Consider the following 23,800-nt stretch of genomic DNA (forward strand, 5'->3'; position numbering starts at 1 on the left):
ATACGGATTCTTTGTGCTCATTTATGTCTTGAAATACGCATTTGTGAATAGTTTTGCTACAATAATGGCCCCATAAAAATACTACTTTCATGATCAACGCCAAAAAAAAAATTAAAAATTGATTGGTTGTAATGGCTACAATGAAAACTGATATCAATCAATGCAATGTCAACTTTTGATTGCCTTTTCATAGCTTCCAATGATCCAGAATAAATAATGATGTGTTGTACATTTGTGCAATTTAGTACTCATGATTTTTGTGAAGTACCACTCATTTGAATGTTGTGATTCGATTTTTCTCGCTGTTGCATCTTGGTATGCTCATTCACAGAGTCAGACGGTGCAGCTGAGGGCACCCTTGGCTGTCAAAACTGCGTGTTAGTCTCCAGCTCTGCGGCCACTTCTGAAAATATGATAATGTGGAAAAATATTGATCATAAATAGATTATTTGAGATTAAGTTTAGATAAATTAGCAATTATGTCATTAAATTATTAAAATAACGACCATATTTTCTGGACAATAAGCCGCTACTTTTATTTCCTTGATTTTGAACCATGCGGGAAATACAACGGTGCGGATTTTTCTTTCACCGGTCGGGGCGATCTGTAGTTAAAAAAATACGCTAAATAAAGTTCTTTTTTTTTTTCTCTTGGGTCTGTTCTGTTTTAATTAACAAAGTTGTTGAAATGTTAAAAGGCACTGTTTTAAGAATCAGTTTCCTTTATTTATATTCACAGTACAAAATCGTTCTGTAGAGGCAGTAGACGACAATTTCTTTTTTCCACATAGAAAACTTATAGCCTGGTGTGGCATGTATAACGTTTATTTATTTTCCTTCCAAAAAGAGTTGCTGCGGCTAATATACAGGTGCACCTTATAGACCAGAAAATACGGTAAATGATAACATTGAATGAAAGAAAATACAGGCCCCTATACAGTGCCTTCTGCAAATTAATTTTAAAAAATGTACATGTATGTAAAAAAATTGAAAACAAGGTGTGGGTCTAATTGTTTTTTACAAATCAGTCAAAACCTTCAAAATGGAAATTGTGACAGTTAATGAAAACAATTCGGTACGCTTCAGATTTGTAAACTCGTACGTTTTCATCGACTGTCAGACAGTAGTCTATATAAATTCTGCATCAGCAATTATGTGCTACACGTATTTGTTCTCTCTTGGATGAAGGTGGCTATGAGTCGACAATTGGTTTGTGTGTTTCTGTGTGCGCATGTGCATGCGCCAGTGTGCGTGCGCGTAAGAGTGCGATAAACTATGCCCAAGCCCCTCCACCCGTCCCCCCAAGTCAACCTCCTGCCACCACTTTGTCAACCGTAGGTAAAGCTTTTTAAAACTGCCACGGACCGTAAATAATGAAAAATGATAAGCTACAGTAGGCATGTATCCCATAATGCATCATTTTTTGTGTGTATAATTCAGTTTTTTTTTTACAGTATACAACTGTCATAATTTGACAGTGTTTCTCCAGCGGTTTGTTAGAGAGAGCGATTCTCTGCATCATGTGCATCTGCAAAACCGTTATAGTATTGCAAGTACCGCACCACTGATCACTGTATCTATGCTCTAACGACTCTACAAATTGCCGCACAGCTGTCATTGGGTGGTACTACTGTACAATACTATGCTTATGTCTAAAAACTTTCTGTACTTATTTGTCATGTCTTTGTGTATGTCGTAGTTGCTTGTTATTGCAATACCAGTATAGCTCATATTATCGGAGACAAATTCCCTGTGTGTTTTACATATTTGGCCAATAAAGATGATTCAGATTCAAATTTAAGTATTCATCTCCACTACAGGACGTTTTTAAATCATGAAAAAAAAACACTAAATTAGCGAGTGTTTCTAAACTTTGAACTGATACTGTATGAGTAAATTCTCCAATATATGGGATATTGGCCGATATATCGAATATCAGCTTTTTTATTTATTTTTCTTGCTTCTTTCATTTTAGGCAGCTGGCTAAAGTGGAGCCCTTTCTTTCCCAATAGCACTTAGAAACAGTAATCCATGCATTTGTTACATCTCGGCTAGATTACTTCAACGTACTTTACTTTGGAGTCAACCAGACCACCCTCAAGCGCCTCCAACTGGTCCACAATTCCGCTGCTCGCTTTTTAACTCTGGCTCAGAAGACGAATCACATAACCCCAATCTTGGCCTCTTTTCACCGTCTCCCAGTGCACTTTAGAGTTTATTTTCTGTTCATCGTCAAATCATTAAATGGCCTCATCACAGTGAACCTCTTCGAGCTCCTCCACCCCTATGCACCTGCCCGTTGCCTAAGGTCTGCGGACCAAATCCTGCTGGTGGTGCAGAGGAGTAAGCGCAGCCTCAGGTGGGATTGTGCCTTTTCTGTTGCCGATCCTTCCCGATGGAATGAGCTCCCATAAAATGCTAAGCATGTCCGCTTTCTGTCCACTTTTCTAACACGTTGCAAGACACATTTTTATTCTTTAGCTTTTGGATCAACATGAGACTGTCGCTGTTCTGCTGTTCTTCTGGTATCTACTGTATATGTGTTTATGTATTTTATTTTGTGTGGTGGGCGGCACAGGTTAGGACGATGGCCTCACAGTGCAGAGGTTGTGGGATAGATTCCGGCACCAGACTTCCTGTGCGAAGTTTGCATGTTCCGCCCATGCCTGCGTTTGTTCCCTCCAGGTACTCCGGTTTCCTCCCACATTCCAAAAATTTGCATGGCAGGTTGTTCGGACACTAGGTGTGAGCGTGAGTGCGGATGGTTGTTTGTCTATGTGTGCCCTTCGATTAGCTGGCAATCATATGTATGTATCTAGCCCTCCATGAGTGGTGGAGGGGTTTGAGTGTCCCAATGATCCTAGGAGCTCAATTGTCTGGGGCTTTATGCCCCATGGCAAACAGGTCCTAGGTGAGGGACCAGACCAAGGATGGCTCAAAAGACCCCTATGATGAATGCAATTATTGGACTATGTTTTCCCTTGCCTGGACACGGTTTGCCGGGACCTCCCTCTGGAGCCATGCCTGGAGGGGTGGGGCTCAAAGGTGAGCGTCTGGTGGTAAATATATATATATATATATATTTATATACATATATATATATATATATATATATATATATATATATATATATATACACATATATATATATATATATATATATATATATATATACGTATATATATATATATATATATATATATATATATATATATATATATACGTATATATATATATATATATATACATATATATATATATATATGAATCGAATCAAACTGAAAATTAAATCGAATCGGGGCTTGGGTGAAACGTTACATCCCTAGTGTTTTGCTTAGTTTTTTGGGATGTTCACAAATATTTGTAATATATGCATTATGGTAACTTTCATTGGCTAACATGCATGTGGGATAAAACTTACAAATAGTGTCTTCATTGTAAATTCAGGGGCAATTATGAAATATTTTGGGGCTGGAGCAGCCAAAGACGTGGTCCTGCATATTGGTTTGATGAGGAGTATCTACCCCCTTAGGCACATTACCGTTGCAGGTCCTCAGATGTTTCCGTGACGGGCGTGTGCATGCATGTGTGTGTGGGTGTGTGTTTGTGGGTGTGTGTGGTCTACCTATTTTTGCATAATTGTTTTTATAATTGTAAACACTATAAATGCAATAAAACTGACGATATAATTTTCTCTTTATCATAATTGCCTCAAATAGAAATCACAGCTGGTTGGAGAGGAGAAAGTGAGGACCTGCTAACTTTGTTTGCTGACAAATTTTGTATTTGAAATTGTGTGACAAGTTAGCTTTTAAATTCTGAATCAAAATCATCTTTTATGGGCCAAGAATGTGAAACACACAAGGGATTTGATCCTGTAGCATGAGCTTCACAAGTATTGCAGGAACAAGCAACAAGCAACACACAAAGACATGACATATACCTAGAGAAAAATGGTTTATAAAGCTTGCAGACTATTTTTTTTCTGATTCCATGACCCCCAAAATGTATACTTTGACACCAAATGTTATTCATTATAGTGACATTAGCAAAGACATGAGTATTTTTGGAAAACTGTTGGTCATTTTTTTATGCAGTCCATTTTCCAAAACATAATTATTTTTTAATTAATTAAAAAACACTGATTGAGTTGATGTTTCCAAAAATTTTGATTGGTTCTCAACTCCCATACTAAAAGTGACCTTAACACCATAATTTGAAGTCAAAGGCCTATTTTGGGGGTTTAATCTCTCTTCTCCAAGTGAAGTGATCTTTTTTTCCTTCTCAGTATAAGCAATATTAATAAAGAAAACTTTTGCACTTACATTCCAGAGATTTTTTAAGGAGTTAAATCAGCTATTTTCGTGTCACTGAATACTGGATTGCCCATTTTGTTCTCGTGAGTACCGTGTTTAAACGTGACACCATGTGACTAATGTGGTAATTTGCGAATTAAAAACGGCAAACGCCTTTCTTAATAACTCCGCGTGTATTTTTTGTGCGGCAAGCTTCTGAAGCGTTTTGTTTTGTGGGGCGTGCTCATCCACTTCTCATACTTCCTTTCTCGTTTGCCAGCTTTTCCTCTCCAGCAACCTCATACGTGGCTGCTGGAGGAAAAGAAGAGAAAAAAAAGAAAAGCTGTCCTCCTTGAAAGCAGCTGCGGACAGACCATTCCTGCCCTCGGCTGCCGTCCGGGGATCCTGTCAAGTGTTCCGCGCAAGGCAGCTTCCATTAAGTTGGCCTGGATGGCAGGGACACTCTGGTGCAAAAGCTTCAACGAAAAGGTATTGGAAGCGTGAAATCGGTTGTGTGCCACGGCACTAACTTTCAAATGATGCTTGGGGGAGTTCGGTGCACTGACTGAGTGTCGTCGCTACTCGCTACTGACTTTAGCATGCAAGTGTTTTTATCGAGCTAGCGTTAGCTTGCTAACTTTTCTATGCACTGGTCGGAGCTTGTTTAGACGTACGCTGACCGGAAAGTCAAATGAAGCTAAATAGTCATTTAGCGCAGTGGATGTTTGATAAAGTGTGTTTAGTTTGACTTCTTACGCATTACAGGATGAAGAAGCAATCTGCAGTATGTTATGTAATCTCCCCCCCCCCCCGAAATTTGAGCCTTGACGGTTCACTGCCAGACAGTGAGGAGAGCACAGTCAAGTTGATTTTAATAGCATCGTAAGTAAATGTTTGTATGCTTGTCTGTCGGCTCATATACGAGACTTTTTTCACGCCTAAAAGTTTTAACACCTCTTTTTAATTTAAAGAATGCCACGCAGCTTCTGGATACTGTACCTCCGGTTGTTTTCATAGAAAATTTATCTTAAAAGTTAATAAATGGCATTCAGCTATATGTACTATGATTTCAACATCAAACTACTGCACATACTACAAAATAAACACTTTGTCGACCAGAAAAATCATTCAAAGCAAACAGCTTTACAATAGCTGCTTTAAAAATAAATGTGGATACATTAAACATTAAGATGGAAACATCCAGTCATTTATCTAACCACCTCCCATAGATCCTGAGCCCTGTGAACTTCAACTTTTACAAACTTGATAGAAAATTACATCATACCATCAAAACAAAAGGTTTTTACTCTAATAATGCATGCATAAACATTTGGTGATCTTAGGGGATAGGAGCCCTTTATTAAAAAAAAAAAAAACAACAACAAAAGCGCAGCTTTGGTGATCACCAAATTGTGTTGTCTAAGATTATTTCTATCCCAAAACGCTAAATCCTTCAGCCCAAGTGTGTGTCCTTCCTGACACTCAACCATTGAACCAGTGATCGTATCTAAAAAAGTAGCCGCTTTTCAAACTTCTGATTAGACTTTCTTCTGTGGCAGTTTCCTAATCCGGGGTAAGTACCCAACATCACAACAATCTTATATCAACTTAAGTGTCTCATTAAAGCTCCCGACTGATGAATAGAATGTAAAACTGCTACAAAGAGTCTGAATATTATTCACATTGCGTTCTTTTTTCCGGATATTTGAAGTTTAAATGCCTGTGTGCACTGTCCTTGCTAAAATGTTTATGCTTAGTCTGATCTGGACAGCAAACTAAACTCTGGAAACATGATTCACAATGTCCTGAAAAATGTGTGCAGTTTTTATTATATTGATATCAATGTTTCGCAGAGGGAAAACTGCATACAAGGAATCAAAGTGATCCCTTTTCCCTTTATTCTCTTAACTTTGTAACTACATCTATATGAAATAATCCTTCATTTTTCGTGGTTAATTGGGACCGGAATCCCCACGAAAGGTGAAAAACTGTGAAGCAGTGGTTGGCATTATTTATTTATTTATTTATTCATTTATTTATTTATCTCTTTATTTATTTATTTATTTATTCATTCATCTATTTATTTATCTCTTTATTTATTTATTTATTCATTCATCTATTTATTTATTTATTTAAATTGGATTTAATCCTCTATTACACCGTTGCAAACATTCCGATATGGTTCCCAACCTTTTAAATACTTCCACAACAAATTCAACTTTGAAAATGCAAAGTAATGTGTGAATACCAAGCTGCAGGCTGTGAGAGGAACACAATCTACAAACCCGGAAGCGGACGATTCTGATTTAACGTTGGCAAATAACTATGTTAAAGTTTTCATTTTTATCCTGAAAATACCTTACCTTAACTTGAATCCTGCGGTGCATTTTAGCCAAAGGTACAATAATCCTGGTGGATTAATGCACTTTTAAACCTACGTTGTTGTTGTGCAAAGCGAAAGATACTGCCACTTCTGTTCTTTTTGCAGCTGTTTCGTCTTCATTGTCCTCTTCGTTGTTGTCATGTTCTTCTTTCCTCTTTGCTCTTCTTTTCAACACATGTAAATAAAGCGCTGTCAGGGAAGTAATCATGGCATCAACGAGGACATTAGTAGAAAATGTAACAATTCTAGTTAGGGTAAGATGTGTTCAGACAAACTATAACCAACACCAACATTTTAATAGTCAATATTTCGTCGTCCTTGTGCTGTGATTGCCGGGTGAGGCTGCGATGATGCGCAGCCAATCAGCGCATGGGATAAATTTGGAAAAATGCCGATAAAAGTGAGGCACGAAATCGCGAGAGATTACTGCAGAGCTATATATCACATTAGCTCCCAACACTTCCTGCTTTACATTGCTTGCACCAAATTAAAAGCATGATTTTGTATATATATATATATATATATGTATTTATATATATTTTTGTATTTATATATATTTTTGTATTTATATATTTGTGTTTGATTCAGGGCTCCGGCCTTCCTATGTTCTCCCTGTGCATGTGGTCGGTAGGTTAATGGAGCACACAAAATTGTCCCTCGGTGTGATTGTGAGTGTGAATGGTTGTTCATCGATGTATATCCTGCAATTGGTTGCCAACAAGTTCAGGGTTTATCCTGCCTAGAGAATAAAGTTAAGTTTGTCCACTTTGTGGTTAGTGCCTAAGTCCAATTTGTGACCATATAATGTTAAAATCCCCAAGTATGGTCAGCGTAACCACAGATTGCTTTCGGATTGGTTCTGAATTTGGAGGTGGGGAATTCAACTGCTGCTCCGTGAAGATACAGATCTAGTTTAGTGGAATGCTGTGCCGCGGGCCATCACCAAACTAAAAAAAACAAAAAAAAATTCCAGACTACCTGCCTTATGACCTGAAAGCCTTGACAACGCGTTTTTACAAAATAACAATATAAAACCACGTAATTACGTGATTGATTTATCGGTTTCAGCATGTTTAATAACTTTTAAAATCTAACTGTCCTTTGTGTCCTTTTAATTTTCTGTATGTGGCCTTTGTGGGTTGGGGCACTTTGAAAAACATTTATCTATACCAGTAATGAGGAAAACAGGGTACTTTGGGGAAAAAAAAAACAATTACCATTCCATTTGTTGGTTGTATGTGCCGTGGTAAATCGGACATTTCACGGAATAACCATCCCCAATTGAAAAAAAGAAAAACAAACAAAAAAAATATCTTATTTTGACTGCGGCATGAAGAGCCGACATCTTGTCTCAAATTTTCCGAGTTGGCAAACCTCCAACTTGCCAACTCATCAGACAGCCTTCCAGTTGTCTTTTTCGACTGGATTTTCCCCCCCAATTTAATGTGCCTGTTACAACCATTTATTCTTTAAGGAATGAGAATTGAATTTGAAAATGTTGTGCTACTACTACTAAACTACTGTATATGATCTGTTCCTATTGTTACAGAATTACCGGTTACATGCGTTCTTTGGCCCATGGGACGGATGAAAGCTGAAGGCTGTCGGATGCCCATCTGGGCTGTATCTTCTCTGTTTATCATAGTCGTTCTGCTTATGCTGCCCTCCGAGGTGGCATCAGGCCAGAAGATGACTCAAACAGCCATGGCTCATGCAACAGCCACAGCTGCAAGACCAGCTCCTAACTTCACTGATGACCTTCAAGGCCTCCAGGCGCTTGCTGACTTACTGGCTAGTGAGCATGCTCATGTTTGGGTCTTATCCCTGGTGGGCTCAGTTGTTGTAGGCCTTAGTGGGATTTTCCCCTTGCTCGTCATCCCAATCGAAGCTGGAGCAGCCCTTAAAACCGAAGGTAGGACGTGTGACTCAAACTACTTATAGTTTGCTGTAGGTAGCAAGATGATTCTATGGTCTTGTAGTGTATAGTAAAACGTGATACTTAAACCTTTCCACAGTTAATTAACATTTTGGCTATGCGCATCTGCGCAGTGATTGTAAACCTGTACTTTTTTTTAGACGGCGTACAAATACAAGCACAGTGCTGTACTTATATTGAAGTACTTAACGATACTAAGTACTGACATTTGATCATGCCCTTGCATTATGTAATTAAGAGTAAAATGTTCTTTAAGCCTTTTTTTTATTTTTTTTTATTTTCTTGTTAATATAGTTCAGCCCCTGACAGTGCAGGCAACTCACTCCACTGATGATTTCAGAATGTTCCAATGTTGACTTGAATACCTGATGATGAAAAGGAGCTAGTGAAGACGGTCGGTCCAATCACCATATTTATTAAAAAAAATATTGACGTTTACGATGTAAAAAAAAAAAAAAGAAATAACTGGCACACACATATATTAAAATATTATATATTAATATTATATTACATATTAAAATTGTGTGGTCTTAATCGACATTGAATTTCAAGACAACAACAAGACAATTATTCTAAACATAAAGCAAAATCTACAATGGATCAGTTAAAACTATACATATCCTGGTGCATATCAAAAGTCCAAACCTTGAATCCAATTGAGAATCTGTGGAAATATCTGGAAACTGCTGTTCACAAACACTCTCCATCTAACTCATCTTGAGTTGTTTTGTAAGGAAGAATGGCAGATTTAAGTCTGCATGTGCAAAACTCAGAGACATACATACTCCATAAGTTTGCAGCTGTAATCACAGTGATTGTACAAAGTAGTAACTCAAAGGTCGGACCACTTTTCACGCCCCACTTTTAATTTTTTTCGTATTTCTAAATAAATAAAAAAAATGCCGTCTGAATTTCATTCCACTTGATAATAATGTCCCACTTAGTGTTGATTCTTCACTACCATTTCCCAATTTAAATCTTTGTTAGCCTGAAATGTGTCAAAAAGGTCAGGCTGTCTGAATTAATACTTCCCCAAGCCGCTGTACACAAATGCTCCCAAAACCTGGTGTACATATTCAAAATGTGTCAGACCTCAACATGACTTCAAATGGGAAGAACTATTCTCAAGTATGGTTGAACCACCCCTGCATGCACACGCACACACACATACTTTTCCTGTGTTTAGCTGTCCATAACGTTCTGTTTAATCACTGTATTTTGTCTACCGCTATTTTTGTCATTGCGGATGTGGAATTTCTTCATGTTTTTAGCGTTTCTTTTCCATTATCAACATGAGCACCGCATCGGAAACTGTGAACAGTCGCTGTGAAACGGCTGATATTGACCTGTTTGCAATTGCTTGTCCACAATGACAGTACACAAGCATAATGCAAGGCCAGGTCAAAATAGCTTTTGCACTGTTTTTTTTAACACTCGTTGGCTGCTTATTTCAATTAGGGATGGCTTGAAATGTCTTATAAATGTTTGACAGATGTTCATTTTTTTGTTTAACCAATAAAAACTTTTTTTTAAATTACGATGTTGCTGAACCTAACCCTTAATTCATAAATTTGATGATGATTATTCAGAAAACCTGATGTGATACATAATTAGTGCCAATTATATATTATTATATTATATATATATATATATATATATATATATATATATATATTCAATTTCATTCATGAGCTTCTCATCTTAAAAGCATCACATTTTACAATTTATAATAATGATTTGATTTGTGATGCGTATGAAAGAAAATGAAATTATGTTAGTTCTCTTCCATCTTGTTGTATAATTGGTGTCACAATTTTGTTATCTCAGCTGGACACCAGAAGCTAAAGAGGCTTTTGAGCTTCGCTATCGGTGGTCTTCTTGGTGACGTATTCCTCCACCTCCTCCCTGAAGCATGGGCACTCTCTGGTTCTTCAGGTGGGTCACCTTTCCATAAGGCACACTCGTTTATTAATGTAGAGTTACTAAATCATGTTGAGTCTAATTTTTGTATTCATTTTTCTTTCTAAGTCTGTTATGAAAAATAATATTTATCTTCTCTTTCTCCAGTCAGCAAAGAAAAACACTACATGACACAGGGCTTGTGGGTAATCACTGGTCTACTGGCATTCCTTCTCGTAGAGAAGATATTCTCAGACCAAGAGGGACACAAAGATCCACTGTCACATTCAGATGTGAATTTCAACTCGACTGTAAGTTCTGGAGCTCACCCTCAATGCATTGCGCTACAGTATATTTGTTAAAATACACTCACTCGTACAATCTGACGAAAGCAAATCCAAAAGCTGATATTTTATTTAGTACCGGTAACTTATACTTGACCCTTTCATATAATAAGGTTATAATGGCAGTGCTCGATTAAAACCTTTTAGATAGTCTTTTGAAGGAAGACCATGCAGCAAGTGCATGCTGTGGGTGGGTTTATTTGTTTTCTTAGGTATGTGTAGTTCAGAATTCTCTTTGTGCCTTATGATTCTGATTGTTCAACTTGTTTAATGGCAACTGCCTCAAGTTGCCAGACATTCTGGGACAACTGATCAATTCATGATGTGTTCATCATCTTTTAGCCAACTCACGCGTGGCCTTTTGATATCCAGTTTTCCTCATAAAAGAAAGCATTCAATAGTGATGAGAATACATTCACTCCCAATTACCTAGTGCTGATTTTTGCAGTCTGTGGTCCTGGAGTCATACATCCATGCTACTAGGGCTAAACGATTTTTGGAAAAATCGTATTGCGATTTTTCTAACAGATATTGCGATTTTGATTTTCTTCTTAAGACAGAAAATGCCATTATGCCATTTTAAAACAATCAAAGCTATTACTGTAGTAATGCAGACACTGAAGAGGTTTAGTAAGGGGACAGGTCTTTGTCACGTTTTTAAAAACCACTTTCTGTCAAGTATAATTTTGTATTTGTGTAATTCGGTATCTAAAAATGCATTTTTTTTATACTCCAAATGGTTTTACATTACGTACTAATGTACATTTTCTTTTTATATAAATGTCAGCTTATCTGTCAATAAAATCATTGTCCCATAGCAAAGCTAAATTGATTAAAAAATATAATTTGGAGAACTTCTATTGTGTAGTTCTCAAAACCCAGTAATCTGTGGTCCAAAATAGTGCAAATATTATTGATGTGATGATAAATAATATATGTTTGACATCGAACCGATGTGTTCCGGTCTGAGAGCGCCTGCCAAATTGCTAATGTAGCGTTCGTCTTATTTTATGTCTCGATATGTCTGGTCAACATTAATGGTTGAGGTAGTATGATCATTGTGGCTTTTATTTCCCCCTCTCTTCTGTCACAGTCAAGTTCAGTTCGCAGTGGAAAGGCTGGTGTGTTACGTGGAAATGCACCTCATACTGAGTCACGGAAATCTTCCAAGCATCAGAATCTGCAGGGAACAGCTGAGAAAATCAAGGTATGCATGCTGATAAGTGATAATCAAACGTTTGTGGTGAACATAAACGCAGCAAATTAAGAACAAATGCCCATGATGTAGCCTATGCCTGTGTTTTCCATGAGCTGTAGGTGAACAAATTTAAAGGTCAAACACGAGCTGTCCTGGGACAACGTTCTCTGATTCACCAGTATTTCGAAGAAAAAAAAAAAAAAGAAGAATCCTTTAAGAAATAATCAGTTTCAGGTTTCAACTGTCGCCATTATAACACCTTTATTAATTGTGCAGGCAATGTTTTCAGATGAGTTTTACCATTCTTAACTGTTATGCATCTTTGATTACAACTTCGCTCACTAATAATATTTCTTGAGCTCTGCGCAATATGGTGATATCTTGCATGTTTTTGGAAGCAACCGTGTATCCAACTTTCAATGGTGATTGGTTGAAGCTCTTGTAATTGGATATACATTTTCGATAGGAAATGGGGAGAATTAAAACACAAAATCCCAATTGAGCAAATAATGTTACAGTGTTGTAACAGTTCCAATCATGAAGCTTCTACATTGGCCCCAAAAGTCAAGAAAGGACGCCAAGTGCCAAAGAAATGTCAAATGTTCAAGAGGCATCATCTTACAAAGCACGGAATGCGTGCTCTTTCGTGCCTTGCCAAGTTAAAATTTCTTGGCCTGTCACTGGAACGGTTTTAAATTAGTTGGTGGTTGTGTGCCGATTATTAAATAAGGTGTGGTGACATCCATTGTCTGCACACTGGTCATGTTGGTTGTATATTGTTATTGGAAGGTCATGATTAGTTGTAATTTACATAATGTTCAGGGTGGAGTTTAATAGTAGCTCACTTTTTATTCCACTTTTAGATCCCATTAACCAGAGTGCACACGTTTACTGCTAAAATTTCAAATAATGTTTAATGCGAACATTCATTACGTCTAAAGCAAATGCCTAATCAAGACTAAAAATTCAGTTAGAGCCCTGAGCTATGGATCAATTAAATAGAGGAACTCATGTCTTCCTGTCCAAGTCATAGGCAGAGCCAAAGTTGGCAATGTTTTTGAATGTACGTGAACTTGTTCAAAGTTCAGCTCACAAATTATAAGTTAAGTTCATAGCTCATAATTGAACTCTAAGATGTTTTCTGTGAGCTGTTACCCTCTGGCGTACTTGCAATTGTATCCACCATTCGCTCACACATGATTAAAGTATGGTCAACTAATGTAATTCTCTCCTGTTTTCCTCAGAAAATATTCAAATTACTCACGTTAGTTTAACTCTTAAGTCTAATTATGTGCCTCCGATGTACATGACCGAAGTAAATCCACTGGAGTCAACGGATGTTTTTTCGTTCAGTGGAGTGTCCAGGCGGAGCCATCATCCAGTACATGCCACATTTTAAATGTGTAGATTAGAGTATACATTACAGGGAATTAAAAGAAAATATTATGTATTAAGATTTTATTTTAGTTTTCTTTAGCAGTGCATTTCCCCAATTTTATTCAGATGATTTCAGTCCCTTCTACATTAAAAAAATGGATTGGTGCCCAAGAAAAGTGAAATATGTTTATAAGTATTTCCTTTGTACAGTTTTCAGTTCCGTTTAAAACACACTAAACATTTACATACTTGCGCCAAACATCAATGCGTATTGCTTTTGTGGATGGCTGCAGAAGTAGTATGGCATTCATGAACTTTCACTCATTAAACTCGTTTCAGGTACGACACTTGGATGCACCACCACAACAGCAAACTTTTCGCAGGTCATTTCCATTGAGAGAGAAATTCTTGTTTTAAAATCCATATGTATGACCTCAATGATTTCAGACAAGTGGCTACCTTAACCTCCTGGCCAACTGCATTGACAACTTTACACATGGATTGGCTGTCGCAGGGAGCTTCCTTGTAAGCAAGAAGGTGAGCAATTGTGTGCATGTAATTCATAATTATGGATTTTGTATTATTTTGTTTTCAAGCAACATATTTAGTGCTTACTAACTCATGTTTGTAAACCTATAGTGGTGTGTAAAAATATTTGCCACCTTGCCGATTTCTGTGTTTTTCGCATTTTTATCAATCGCAATGGTTTAATTTCATCAAACCAATTTTAATAGCACACTGCGACAACCCCAGGATATATAAAATGCAGTTTCTAATTGATCACTTTACTTACCAGGGGGGAAAACAATAGAAACCTATCTTGCCCTATGTGAAAAAGTAATTGCCCCTCAACTTAATAGTGAGTTCTGCACCTTTAGCAGCAATAACTGAAATCTAACGTTTGCAATAATTGTTGATGAGTCTTTCACGCCGCTGTGGAGGGATTTTGGACCACTCTTCTTTGCAGAATAGTTTAAACATTGCCAGATTGGAGGGTTTTCTAGCATGAACTGCCCGTTGACTATCACCACACCATCTCAATTGGATTTAAATCCAGACTTTAAAACATTAATTTTGTTCTTTTTGAGCCCTTCTGTTTCGGATTGTTGTCCTGCTGCATAATCCAAAAGCGCTTAAGTTTGATGGCCGGACGTTCTCCTTCAGGGTCTTCTGGTAAACAGCAGAATTATTTTTTTAGACAATCACAGCAAGTTGTCCTGGTCCCGAGGAAGCAAAGCAGCCCCACACCATCACCCTTACACCACCTTGCTTTACTGTTGGCATCATGTTCTATTATCAGATGCTGAGCTATTTTTATACCAGATGTAACGGGCTGCACACCCTCCAAAAAGTTACATTTTTGACTCAACAATTCCACATTACGAAATTTTTTAAGCACTCTTATACCCCCAAGATCACCAATCAGAAGCTGCCTGTTACTTGTGGACAGGTCACACTAACCAAGCTGAACTGGTTGCAAAGCATCGTGTCCACGTCACGCTTTGGTCCATCCTCCCTGAGTCGGTGCTTTTACCCAATTCAGAAATGCTTCCGTCAGGATTTTTACACGTTGAGTCTCAACATTACTGTGAACGGATTCAATTTACAGCATGTGAATTCCACGCCATATCGCTAAACCCTCAGTCTCCATTTGAAGCAGTTAAGTCTAAAAAAACCATTTATATCTACCAGTGATCTTTCATTTATGTACAAAGAACATGCACATTACAAACCTTTAAACTCTGCAATGAAGAAGAAAAAAAATACCTCATCTAGTCAGCCCAGTACAATATTACACATTCCGTAGTTTTCAGACTAAATCATACTTTTTCCTCATAGTTTGACTGGTCTTCAAACACACTCAGGTGTGACTTGTCTATTATTGCTCTGGGGTGGAATCCTCATACCGTCTGAATGCCAACTTTTAAAGACCAAGTGTGAAGTAAACTTGACCAACCGTATTTTGAGTAATCATTTTTAGAAAGCAAATTCCTAGATTCATCCTTAGACCGATAGCAGCGCCCTATTACAAAAATGCTTTTGTTCGCCAATCTCCGGAATTCTTCGGGAATGACGTCATTCAGAGAACGAGTCGCCATTGCACTGTATTGTTGGTTTTCCGGTGAGCTGCTTGTCTGCCATTGTTTTTGCCTTATTCAGCGAAATGACCCGGCGCTGTGTGGCGATGCCTTGTTCGCATTTTCCAAGCATCTTTTGAGTGGCCATAACAAAAAAATAGGACACGAAAATGGACCAATTTTGTTCTGGAAAATGGAGTGAATATCAAGCCAGTGTCGACGAGTTTTCTTTGCCACAAGCAAAGCACACGGCTGCCGTAGAACGAGGAACTAAAGTGTTTTTACTACACTTTTCAGACTTGAGTTGTGAACGAGAGGGCCAATGTATTTGCTAATTTTTTGCAGAAAGATAACAGATGAAGTGGGGAAGGACCATGACTGTCATTTTTTTCAAATAATGAATATATATAAATTAAATAAATGGCATTTGGCTGGACAGTGACGGTATATTAAAATCAGAGCTCAGACTAATACCCCAAATCATTATAATTGTTACTATTAAAAAACAATTAATACTTAGATATTTGCTGACGTTATTTTAATCCATTTGTCGTGGTGAACCACTTATTGTACATGTATTACATCCTCAATACAAAGTGTTCGAAATGTATTAAAAATTTTAAATTACACTTTTTTTTTTTCATCAGATTCCTTCTTGTATAACTAACGCTTACATTTCAAAATGGGCAATCAGCAGAAACAGGACCTGCTATCTATTGACTAGATGACCATATACAGTATTGTAGCTGGAACAAGACGAGTCCAGCTGGTGTGACATAAGGCTATCAGCAGGAGCTATGATGTACGTGCCAGAGAGGAAGTTAGCTAGATGTCACAAACACGCACACGCGTCATTTAATTGGTGCTCTTGTGCAGACTATTGCCATGTGACACGTGACATGAATGTCAGGGCTGGAATGACAAGAGGCAGTTTTCCGAAGTCTTTGTTATATACACAAGCCAAAGGACGCTCACTAATAATACTTTGCTTGCAGGTTGGCTTTCTTACCACCTTTGCCATCTTGCTCCATGAAATCCCACACGAGGTGAGATTCTTGGCCCTGAATATATTGATTTCAGTTGACACATACTTGCCTTAAGTTTCGAGCTGTGAATTAAATGTCCACAAATAGGATGGGAAGTGCCTACAAATGTAGCCCCTCCAGTCATATGAGACATGTCATTGTCCACAGGTGGGTGACTTTGCCATTTTGCTCCGAGCCGGGTTCGACCGGTGGAGTGCTGCCCGTCTGCAGCTGTCCACCGCACTGGTTGGTGTCCTGGGGGCTTGCTTTGCTTTATGTTCTCAGTCACCGAAAGGCACGGGTAGGGTATTTTACAGATATAAACACATTCCATCAAACATCAGGTCAACGACAGCATTGGTCTTCCATTTTTAGAAAATGCTACTTCCTGGATACTTCCATTCACCTCTGGAGGCTTTCTCTACATAGCTTTGGTGACTGTTGTTCCTGACCTGCTTGAGGAATCCAGTTTGAGGTATAACAGATCCTACACTGATCATGACTAGAATATTTATCGCATATCTCTGAGTCTGAGTGCGAAAGCTTTTGTTTTGTAGGCACTCCCTACTTCAGACCCTTCTCATTTTCTGTGGCGTGGCGGTTATGGCTTTCCTGTCTACCATCGTTGTTTGAACGTTGAGAGCTGCTCTTCTTGCTGTAGTACCAAACACAACCACAAAAAAACAAGCAGGACATTCTCCCGACTTCCTATCAGATGACGGTTATACATGAACGCTCGCAATCCATCTTGGTAGCCAGGCTGGATATTGTCGTGCGTCATGGTACGCTTAAACAAATGTCTGACAAAGATTGCACTTTATGATTCAATGGCTAACTAAATCTTGAGGTGAGACATTTTTTATTGTATGTGACCATGTGCCAGCTCTAAGTATCAAGGGAAAGGTGATGATTTGTATGGATTTCTGTTACCAAGTTGTCTTAAAATGTACATATATATCAGACAATCCTGTTTTGCACACATGGTTATGGTGCTACATGCAATCCAATCCAGTAGATTCTGACTTTTTTTAAAAATTTATTTATCCTCAGAAAAAAAAAGCGTCATGCTGCTGCATATTTATTAAAAAAAAAAAAGAGAGAGTGCACCACTGCACCTGCAACATTTTGTTCTGAGTGTCAACACTATCGTTGCCAAAGTAAATTTTATCTGTTTACATACCTATGTAATCTCAAAACAGCAAGACTGCAATTGCAGCTTGAAAGCATGGCTATCAACCTTCAGAAAAGGCTATTTATGAACCATACACACTTTTGTTTGCTTGTCTTTTATCCCTCAATGTAGGCACGCTGGTCACATGATTAGCACAGCCGCCTCACAGTTCTGAGGTTAGGAGTTAGAATCCAATGTCTTCCCCCAGGACTCAAAATGGTCCTATGGTGTGAATGCTCGATGGATGAGTAGAACATTTGTTGCTCCAAACAACCCACACTGACTCCTAAATATTTCTTGGAGGAAATTAACCGTAAATTTCACACATCTTTGGAAAAGGTTTTTCACTGTTTATTTCCCACTTTTTGCTATGTTTAAAAAAAAAATACTGCACTGGCATCAACTGCTTTGGAGACCATTACGATATGCGCCTGTGTAAGAAGCCGAGTAGCATTGTGGCATGCTTTGTTTCACCCTTAGTGTGAAAAATGCATGTATGTCAATGCTGCTAAGATCATACGTGTAAAAGTGTCCAATGGAAATGAAGGGAGGTGGCACACAGGCGGTGTGTTCACTGTGGTCCCTTTGCTACAGCTTGTTTGGCAAGCATGTGTTACCATAACGACTCCGCCGCAGGTTGTCTACTTTAGTCATCAGCCTATGAGGTGCGCATTGTCTGTGGGAGGCTTTTTTGTCACGGAACACAAGGACAACAAACAAACACTCAACATTTGAGAGGAATATGGTGCCAAATTCGCATGAAAAGTACAAGCAGTGACAAGCTGCTTTGTCATTTTTTGCCACCGATTGATGTTGGAATATTTTGGTACTATAGTTGTTAAGTGTTTATTTTCACTGATAATTATTTACGAAATTATTGTATTAAGTTGCAGACACTTGTTTTAATGGGCTTTGTTTATCAGGTTTTGTGGCAACTAATTATTTTTTCCGCCTTTGAATGCCTTGGGAAGAATCCCAGCGGAAAAGATTGTAAATAGGGGTGTCCTGATACAATATTTTCCACTTTAGATCCGATACCAATATTGCGGCCTTGAGTATTTCCGATATCCGATGTCATCCGATATGATGTGAGCAGGAATGATACATGCTGGAATTTATTTTTTTAGTATGAATTGTTCGAAGAGACTTGATCAAGTTATACTATTAAACCGTATAACAATAGTCAGCAGTGGAAGGTATGAGAAGACTATATGACCCATTTGTTCCCGACATTGGGTGTATCTGACTATTAAATGGATACGTTCATACAGTTACTTATAATGTAATCAAAGTGTCGTAATATAAATGTTATTTGAATTGGATTGCTCCAATACCAGATATGTTTAAAGAAATTAATACAACAAAAAAAATCTTTGTTGTTTATTTTTATCTATATCTCTGTTTTTTTTCCCCGTCTTATGGCTGTATCATATGCATATTTTTGTAATTCTGGAGAAAGCCTGAGCCCCACAATTCAAATCCAAAGCACATATTAACCACTTGTGCACCATGCTGCACAGACAGAGAGACAGGTCGATAGATAACTTCTTCTGGTGAGGGTAAGTAGATTTGGTACTTTCATGAAGTTTTGCAAACCTTTCCACATGACTAGTTTTTAAATTTGTAAAAGGTATAGGAGAGAGATTTGCTTCACATATACCACGACCCTCGAATCTCATTCAAGTGAATGACAGCAGGTCGTGCGTATATTTTTATTTTTATTTTTTTTCCCACAGACTTCTGACTCCCAGACTGTCTTCACTAGCTCATTTACAGAAGTGGTTGTTTTTTATTTAGTTTTTTTTTTTTTTTAATCACGTTGCAAAGCACGCTTGGTCTCAACGCTCGCTCTCAAATACTGTTTTTTTAGGTTGATATCGTAAATCAATCTGATGCAATTGATTGGATCGGGACACCCCTAGTTGTAAACAAATGGTCATATTCTCTTGAGGTGTTCCCTTCAGTTGGATACATATTGTAAGTGTCTATGTCAAATAAGATTGTGTATTATTGGCCACTATCACAGATTTGTAATGAAACAGGATGCAATTGAAGTTTAACAGCAATACGCCATTTACCAGCAACAACTACAGCTATTTTATTTTAAGATCCATTTCGTGCTTATAAGTGCCTCCATTCTCAGGGTTTGAAAGTATTTGGACAATTTGCTTAATTCTAAAGAAAGCTATTTTTAATACTGTGATAAAAATCAATTTTGAGGCCAATGGTCCACACCATATTCTTATTTTCCTCGCCGGTGTGGCTTTGCCAGTTTTATGCAGCATCCACCATTACTGCTTCGTAATGAGATGTGCCGTCTTCACTTTTGTCTTCAGTAAGAGAAAAGCATGATCTTAGGGATTTTAAATTCATGGACCTAAATTGTCCTTTGAAGATTACAATGTACTATTTCACATGATGTGATCTGGGCGTTTCCTTTCCTTCGGCATACTTTTCTCATTCTGATCCATGTTTAACTTTGTTTCATCTATCATATACAATGTTATTTAAACCCTTTGCATTGCCAGACTGTCATTTGTTTACAAAGATAATAATGCCCACCTTCTCCAGAATAAAAATGTTTAAGCTTTTCTCTTTTTTTTCCCCATTAAAGAGGGCATTCTGTTGTCAAGGGTAAAGCAATGTCAGACTGTTGATGGAAAGATATTCTTCAGTCACACCTGCATATTCTCATCCAATAAAACATTCAGTTAATGGTGATAAAATGGAGTGAAAAAGATCTTTTATTTAAAAAAAAGAAGCAAGGATTGTATCCAGGGTGTACCCCGCCTATTGCCCGAAGACAGCTGGGATAGGCACGCCCAATGGAGGAAAAGCTGCTCATTTAATGGATGGATTTTTTTCTCCTCCCATCTCCGTGTTTTTTGAACAATTATAACTGTTCCAAGTTTTAACTTTTTCCCACATCAGCTATTTTTTTCGAAATTCCAAACTGAAAACTAAAATTGATTATTCTTTTTTTTTTGACAGATTCGAGTTGTTGCAACATTAAACTCTTATCGCAAATTCAAAATGTATGTAATTTAATTTCACGTCAATGTATATATTTCCATGTAATTTAATATAAATACTCTTTATTCCATGTCATCTCACATTTTTCATTCAGCTTTGCAGCCAACACACGCAATTTCTCTTGAAATTGCATTTTCAAGTTGGTTTGAAAAAGTTTTCATTCAATAATTGTGTTTATATGTGCACTCTTCGGTTATATTCATCATTACAATATTAATGAAGCCTTACCTTAAAGGTACAGTGTGTCGAATTTATTGCCATCTTGTAGTGAACTAATAGAATGCAACAACTTGAGCTCGAAGCTCATGCATTTTGAAGCGAGCACATTGTGGTGCCTCAGCGAAACCGCACTTTGTAAACCTACCACCAATTTCTTCATCTGAGGTGCAAGCAAAACTTCATCACAAAAGACGTCTAGTATTCTCCCTACCAGGGCCGGCCGTGCCTACACGCCAATTACGCAGCCGCATGGGGCCCCCGACTTCACCAAAGGACCCCGATGTGGCAACCCGTTGCCGACACATCCTATCAATAATGCGCACGCACGACGTGCGCTCCATTTATGGGAAACCAATTAATGACGCTACATCTCACTTTGCAATGATTGGTTGGCGAGGCAAATTCCAATTGTGTGTAAACAAGAACACCCAATAAAAATAGAAAAAAAACGAAGAACATAAGAAAAGGTGAAGAACAGAAACAACAATATTGAGGTAAGTGCGGAGGATGTTAGGGTGTTGTGTTTAAATTGAGAATCGCAATTTACGATGGCTACGTCGTGTGATGATGCAGGGATAGAGGGGGTCTAAGTGAATGCCCCCACTACACCTGCATCATCACACGAAGGAACTTTGTCTATTTAAAAAAAAAAAAGCTTAAATTGTGTTTGTGCGCTGTACCTGTTCATTTTCTTTTCAGGAACGTTGGAGTCCTCTAGCATTAACTAAAGATTTCCTGCACTCAACGTCAGCTCTTGCGTTAGGCTTTTTTTTTGGCCACGTTCATGTATTTATTGTTTTATTTAAAATTGGTTTGGCACCAATGTACTTAAAATCGTATGTATTTCAGAATTTGGCAGCAACATTAATAATAATAATTATACAACGCTAATGATATATGGTACACTTGATCTTATACCATGAAGAAAGAAAGAAAATGCACTTAATTAGGCATAGGTGCTCATTGTGGTACTTTATTACTAATTTAACTCAAATACTTTCCACTGACTTGTTTATTACATAATTCCTGAATGCATTAATTCTCTAATCTGATATAGTCATCAGTCTATTGCATTGAAGTGTATGTTCAATGACTTAAGTCAACTGGACTAAATAAAAATGCATTAGGAGGCAGGAAAATGTCCATTTTTCTGAGGTGTATTCCTGACTTGAGTTGTACAGTCGTAGCTGATAAGAAAGGGTCCAATCCTTTACTAATGTGCAATCAAACTACAACTTCTTCCTGGACATTTTTACTTGTTTGTTTTTGCAATGTCAAAAAGTATAAATGAAGGGATTGCTGCAGTCCCATTGACATGATGGACTATAGAGTCATCAATAGAGGCATGGTTGGTGCTGCTGATCAGTTAGGAGGGCCACAACGGAAACTTTGCTTACGGCCCCCAGAAGATCAGGGCCGGCTCCCCTGCTCCTAAGTGACAAAGTAAGTGCATTGCATTTCTTAGACATGCTGCAGTCGTCGTGTTGAGGAACTATTTTTGCTAAATTTGTCTCCTTCGGAGAAAAAGCGGAAAAATGTCGATGAAGCAGGGTCGCGGGAGGGTGCTGGAGCCTATCCCAGCTGACTACGGGCGAAAGACGCACTACACCCTGAACTGGTTGCCAGTCAGTCACAGGGCAGAAATAGAATAGAATAGAATAGAAATCCCTTTATTGTCATTGTACTCAAGTGTGCAACGAGATTAGAGAAATAAAAAAAAAAAAAAAAAAAACACTGTGAGGGGGAGCTGTTAGCCGCTGCGTCCATGCGCGCCGCCATCTTGGAACCATCACTGAGTGGGAACTGCACCCACACTACCCGCACACAACTCAGGCGACCACTACACCAGTGACTATTTGCAAGCCATATGTAATATAATTAAAAAGTACTTCACCTACATTCACATAAAAAAAAATTTAAACATTCATCTGTGCAAACCTCTGGGTCACTTCAATACAATACAATACAACTTTATTTTTATAGTGCATTTCACAACAGCTGGAGCTGTGACACAACGCTTTCCATATGGTGTAATATAAATTCGCGGGAAATTAGAACACAAATTAAAAGACATAATTGATATCAGCAGAACAGAGACAGTATCATAAAGAATAAAAATGTGTCTTCATACGGGTTTTAAAAGTTCACGTCGAGGAGGCTTGCCGAACATTTAATGGAAGCTCATTCCATAGAGAAGGACCGGCAACAAAGAAGACGCGATCCCCCTGAGGCTGCGCTTACTCCGCGAAACCTCCAGCAGCATTTGGTCCACAGACCTGATACAGCGGGAAGGTGCGTAGGGGTGGAGGAGCTCAGAGAGGTACGCTGGGGCGAGGCCATTTAAGCTTTGAAGGCAAACAGAATTATCTTAACGCGAACTCTAAAGTGCACTGGGAGCCAGCCATTTAAGAACCGTCAAGATCCCAATGAAGAGAGCCTAAGATTGGGGTGATGTGATGCGTCATCCGAGCCTCAGTTAAAAGACGAGCAGCAGCTTTTCGCACCAGTTGGAGGAGCTTGAGGGAGGACTGGCTGACTCCAAAATAAAGTGCATTACAGTAATCTATTCTCAATGTAACAAAGGCAAGGATTACTGTTTCTAAGAGCTGCTGAGAAAGAAAGGGCTTCACTTTAGCAAGCTGCCAAAGATGAAAGAAGCTGGATTGAACCCCATCTAATTTAAAATCACTGTGGCTTTTTTTTCTGACAGCAGCAGAATATGTCAATTAAACCAAGGAAATGCTGTCAGTACAGTATCCATCAGTGTCTGCTCGGCATCTCCCGCCAGCTTGGTGGAGAGACTGCAGTACTACATCCCGTGGCCCAGCCTCCTCCTCCTCCT

The 23,800-nt window shown here is 38.3% G+C and overlaps 1 protein-coding gene across 1 annotated transcript; it reads left to right on the top strand.

Annotated features, from left to right (window-relative positions):
- Nucleotides 1-4,498: 4,498 nt before the first annotated feature.
- On the top strand, nucleotides 4,499-20,425 carry slc39a13 (solute carrier family 39 member 13). The gene is made up of 10 exons (XM_088296982.1): nucleotides 4,499-4,784; nucleotides 8,228-8,590; nucleotides 10,442-10,549; nucleotides 10,682-10,824; nucleotides 11,951-12,064; nucleotides 13,880-13,969; nucleotides 16,506-16,556; nucleotides 16,704-16,836; nucleotides 16,911-17,010; nucleotides 17,093-20,425. The coding sequence occupies exons 2-10, from the start codon at nucleotides 8,257-8,259 to the stop codon at nucleotides 17,166-17,168; spliced, it is 1,149 nt and encodes a 382-aa protein (XP_088153108.1). The 5' UTR covers nucleotides 4,499-4,784; nucleotides 8,228-8,256; the 3' UTR covers nucleotides 17,169-20,425.
- Nucleotides 20,426-23,800: the final 3,375 nt, after the last annotated feature.

This window comes from Idiotropiscis lumnitzeri, chromosome 5, assembly GCF_059441095.1.
Source record: "Idiotropiscis lumnitzeri isolate Australia: NSW breed Sydney's pygmy pipehorse chromosome 5, RoL_Ilum_1.0, whole genome shotgun sequence".
Lineage (NCBI taxonomy): Eukaryota > Metazoa > Chordata > Actinopteri > Syngnathiformes > Syngnathidae > Idiotropiscis > Idiotropiscis lumnitzeri.

Bases quoted from the DNA above. Each gene is read 5' to 3' on its own strand.
- slc39a13 (XM_088296982.1), top strand. From the start codon at position 8,257: ATGGGACGGATGAAAGCTGAAGGCTGTCGGATGCCCATCTGGGCTGTA. The intron at 8,591-10,441 runs GTAGGACGTGTG...TTGTTATCTCAG, and splicing joins AGCAGCCCTTAAAACCGAAG to CTGGACACCAGAAGCTAAAG. The intron at 10,550-10,681 runs GTGGGTCACCTT...CTCTTTCTCCAG, and splicing joins GGCACTCTCTGGTTCTTCAG to TCAGCAAAGAAAAACACTAC.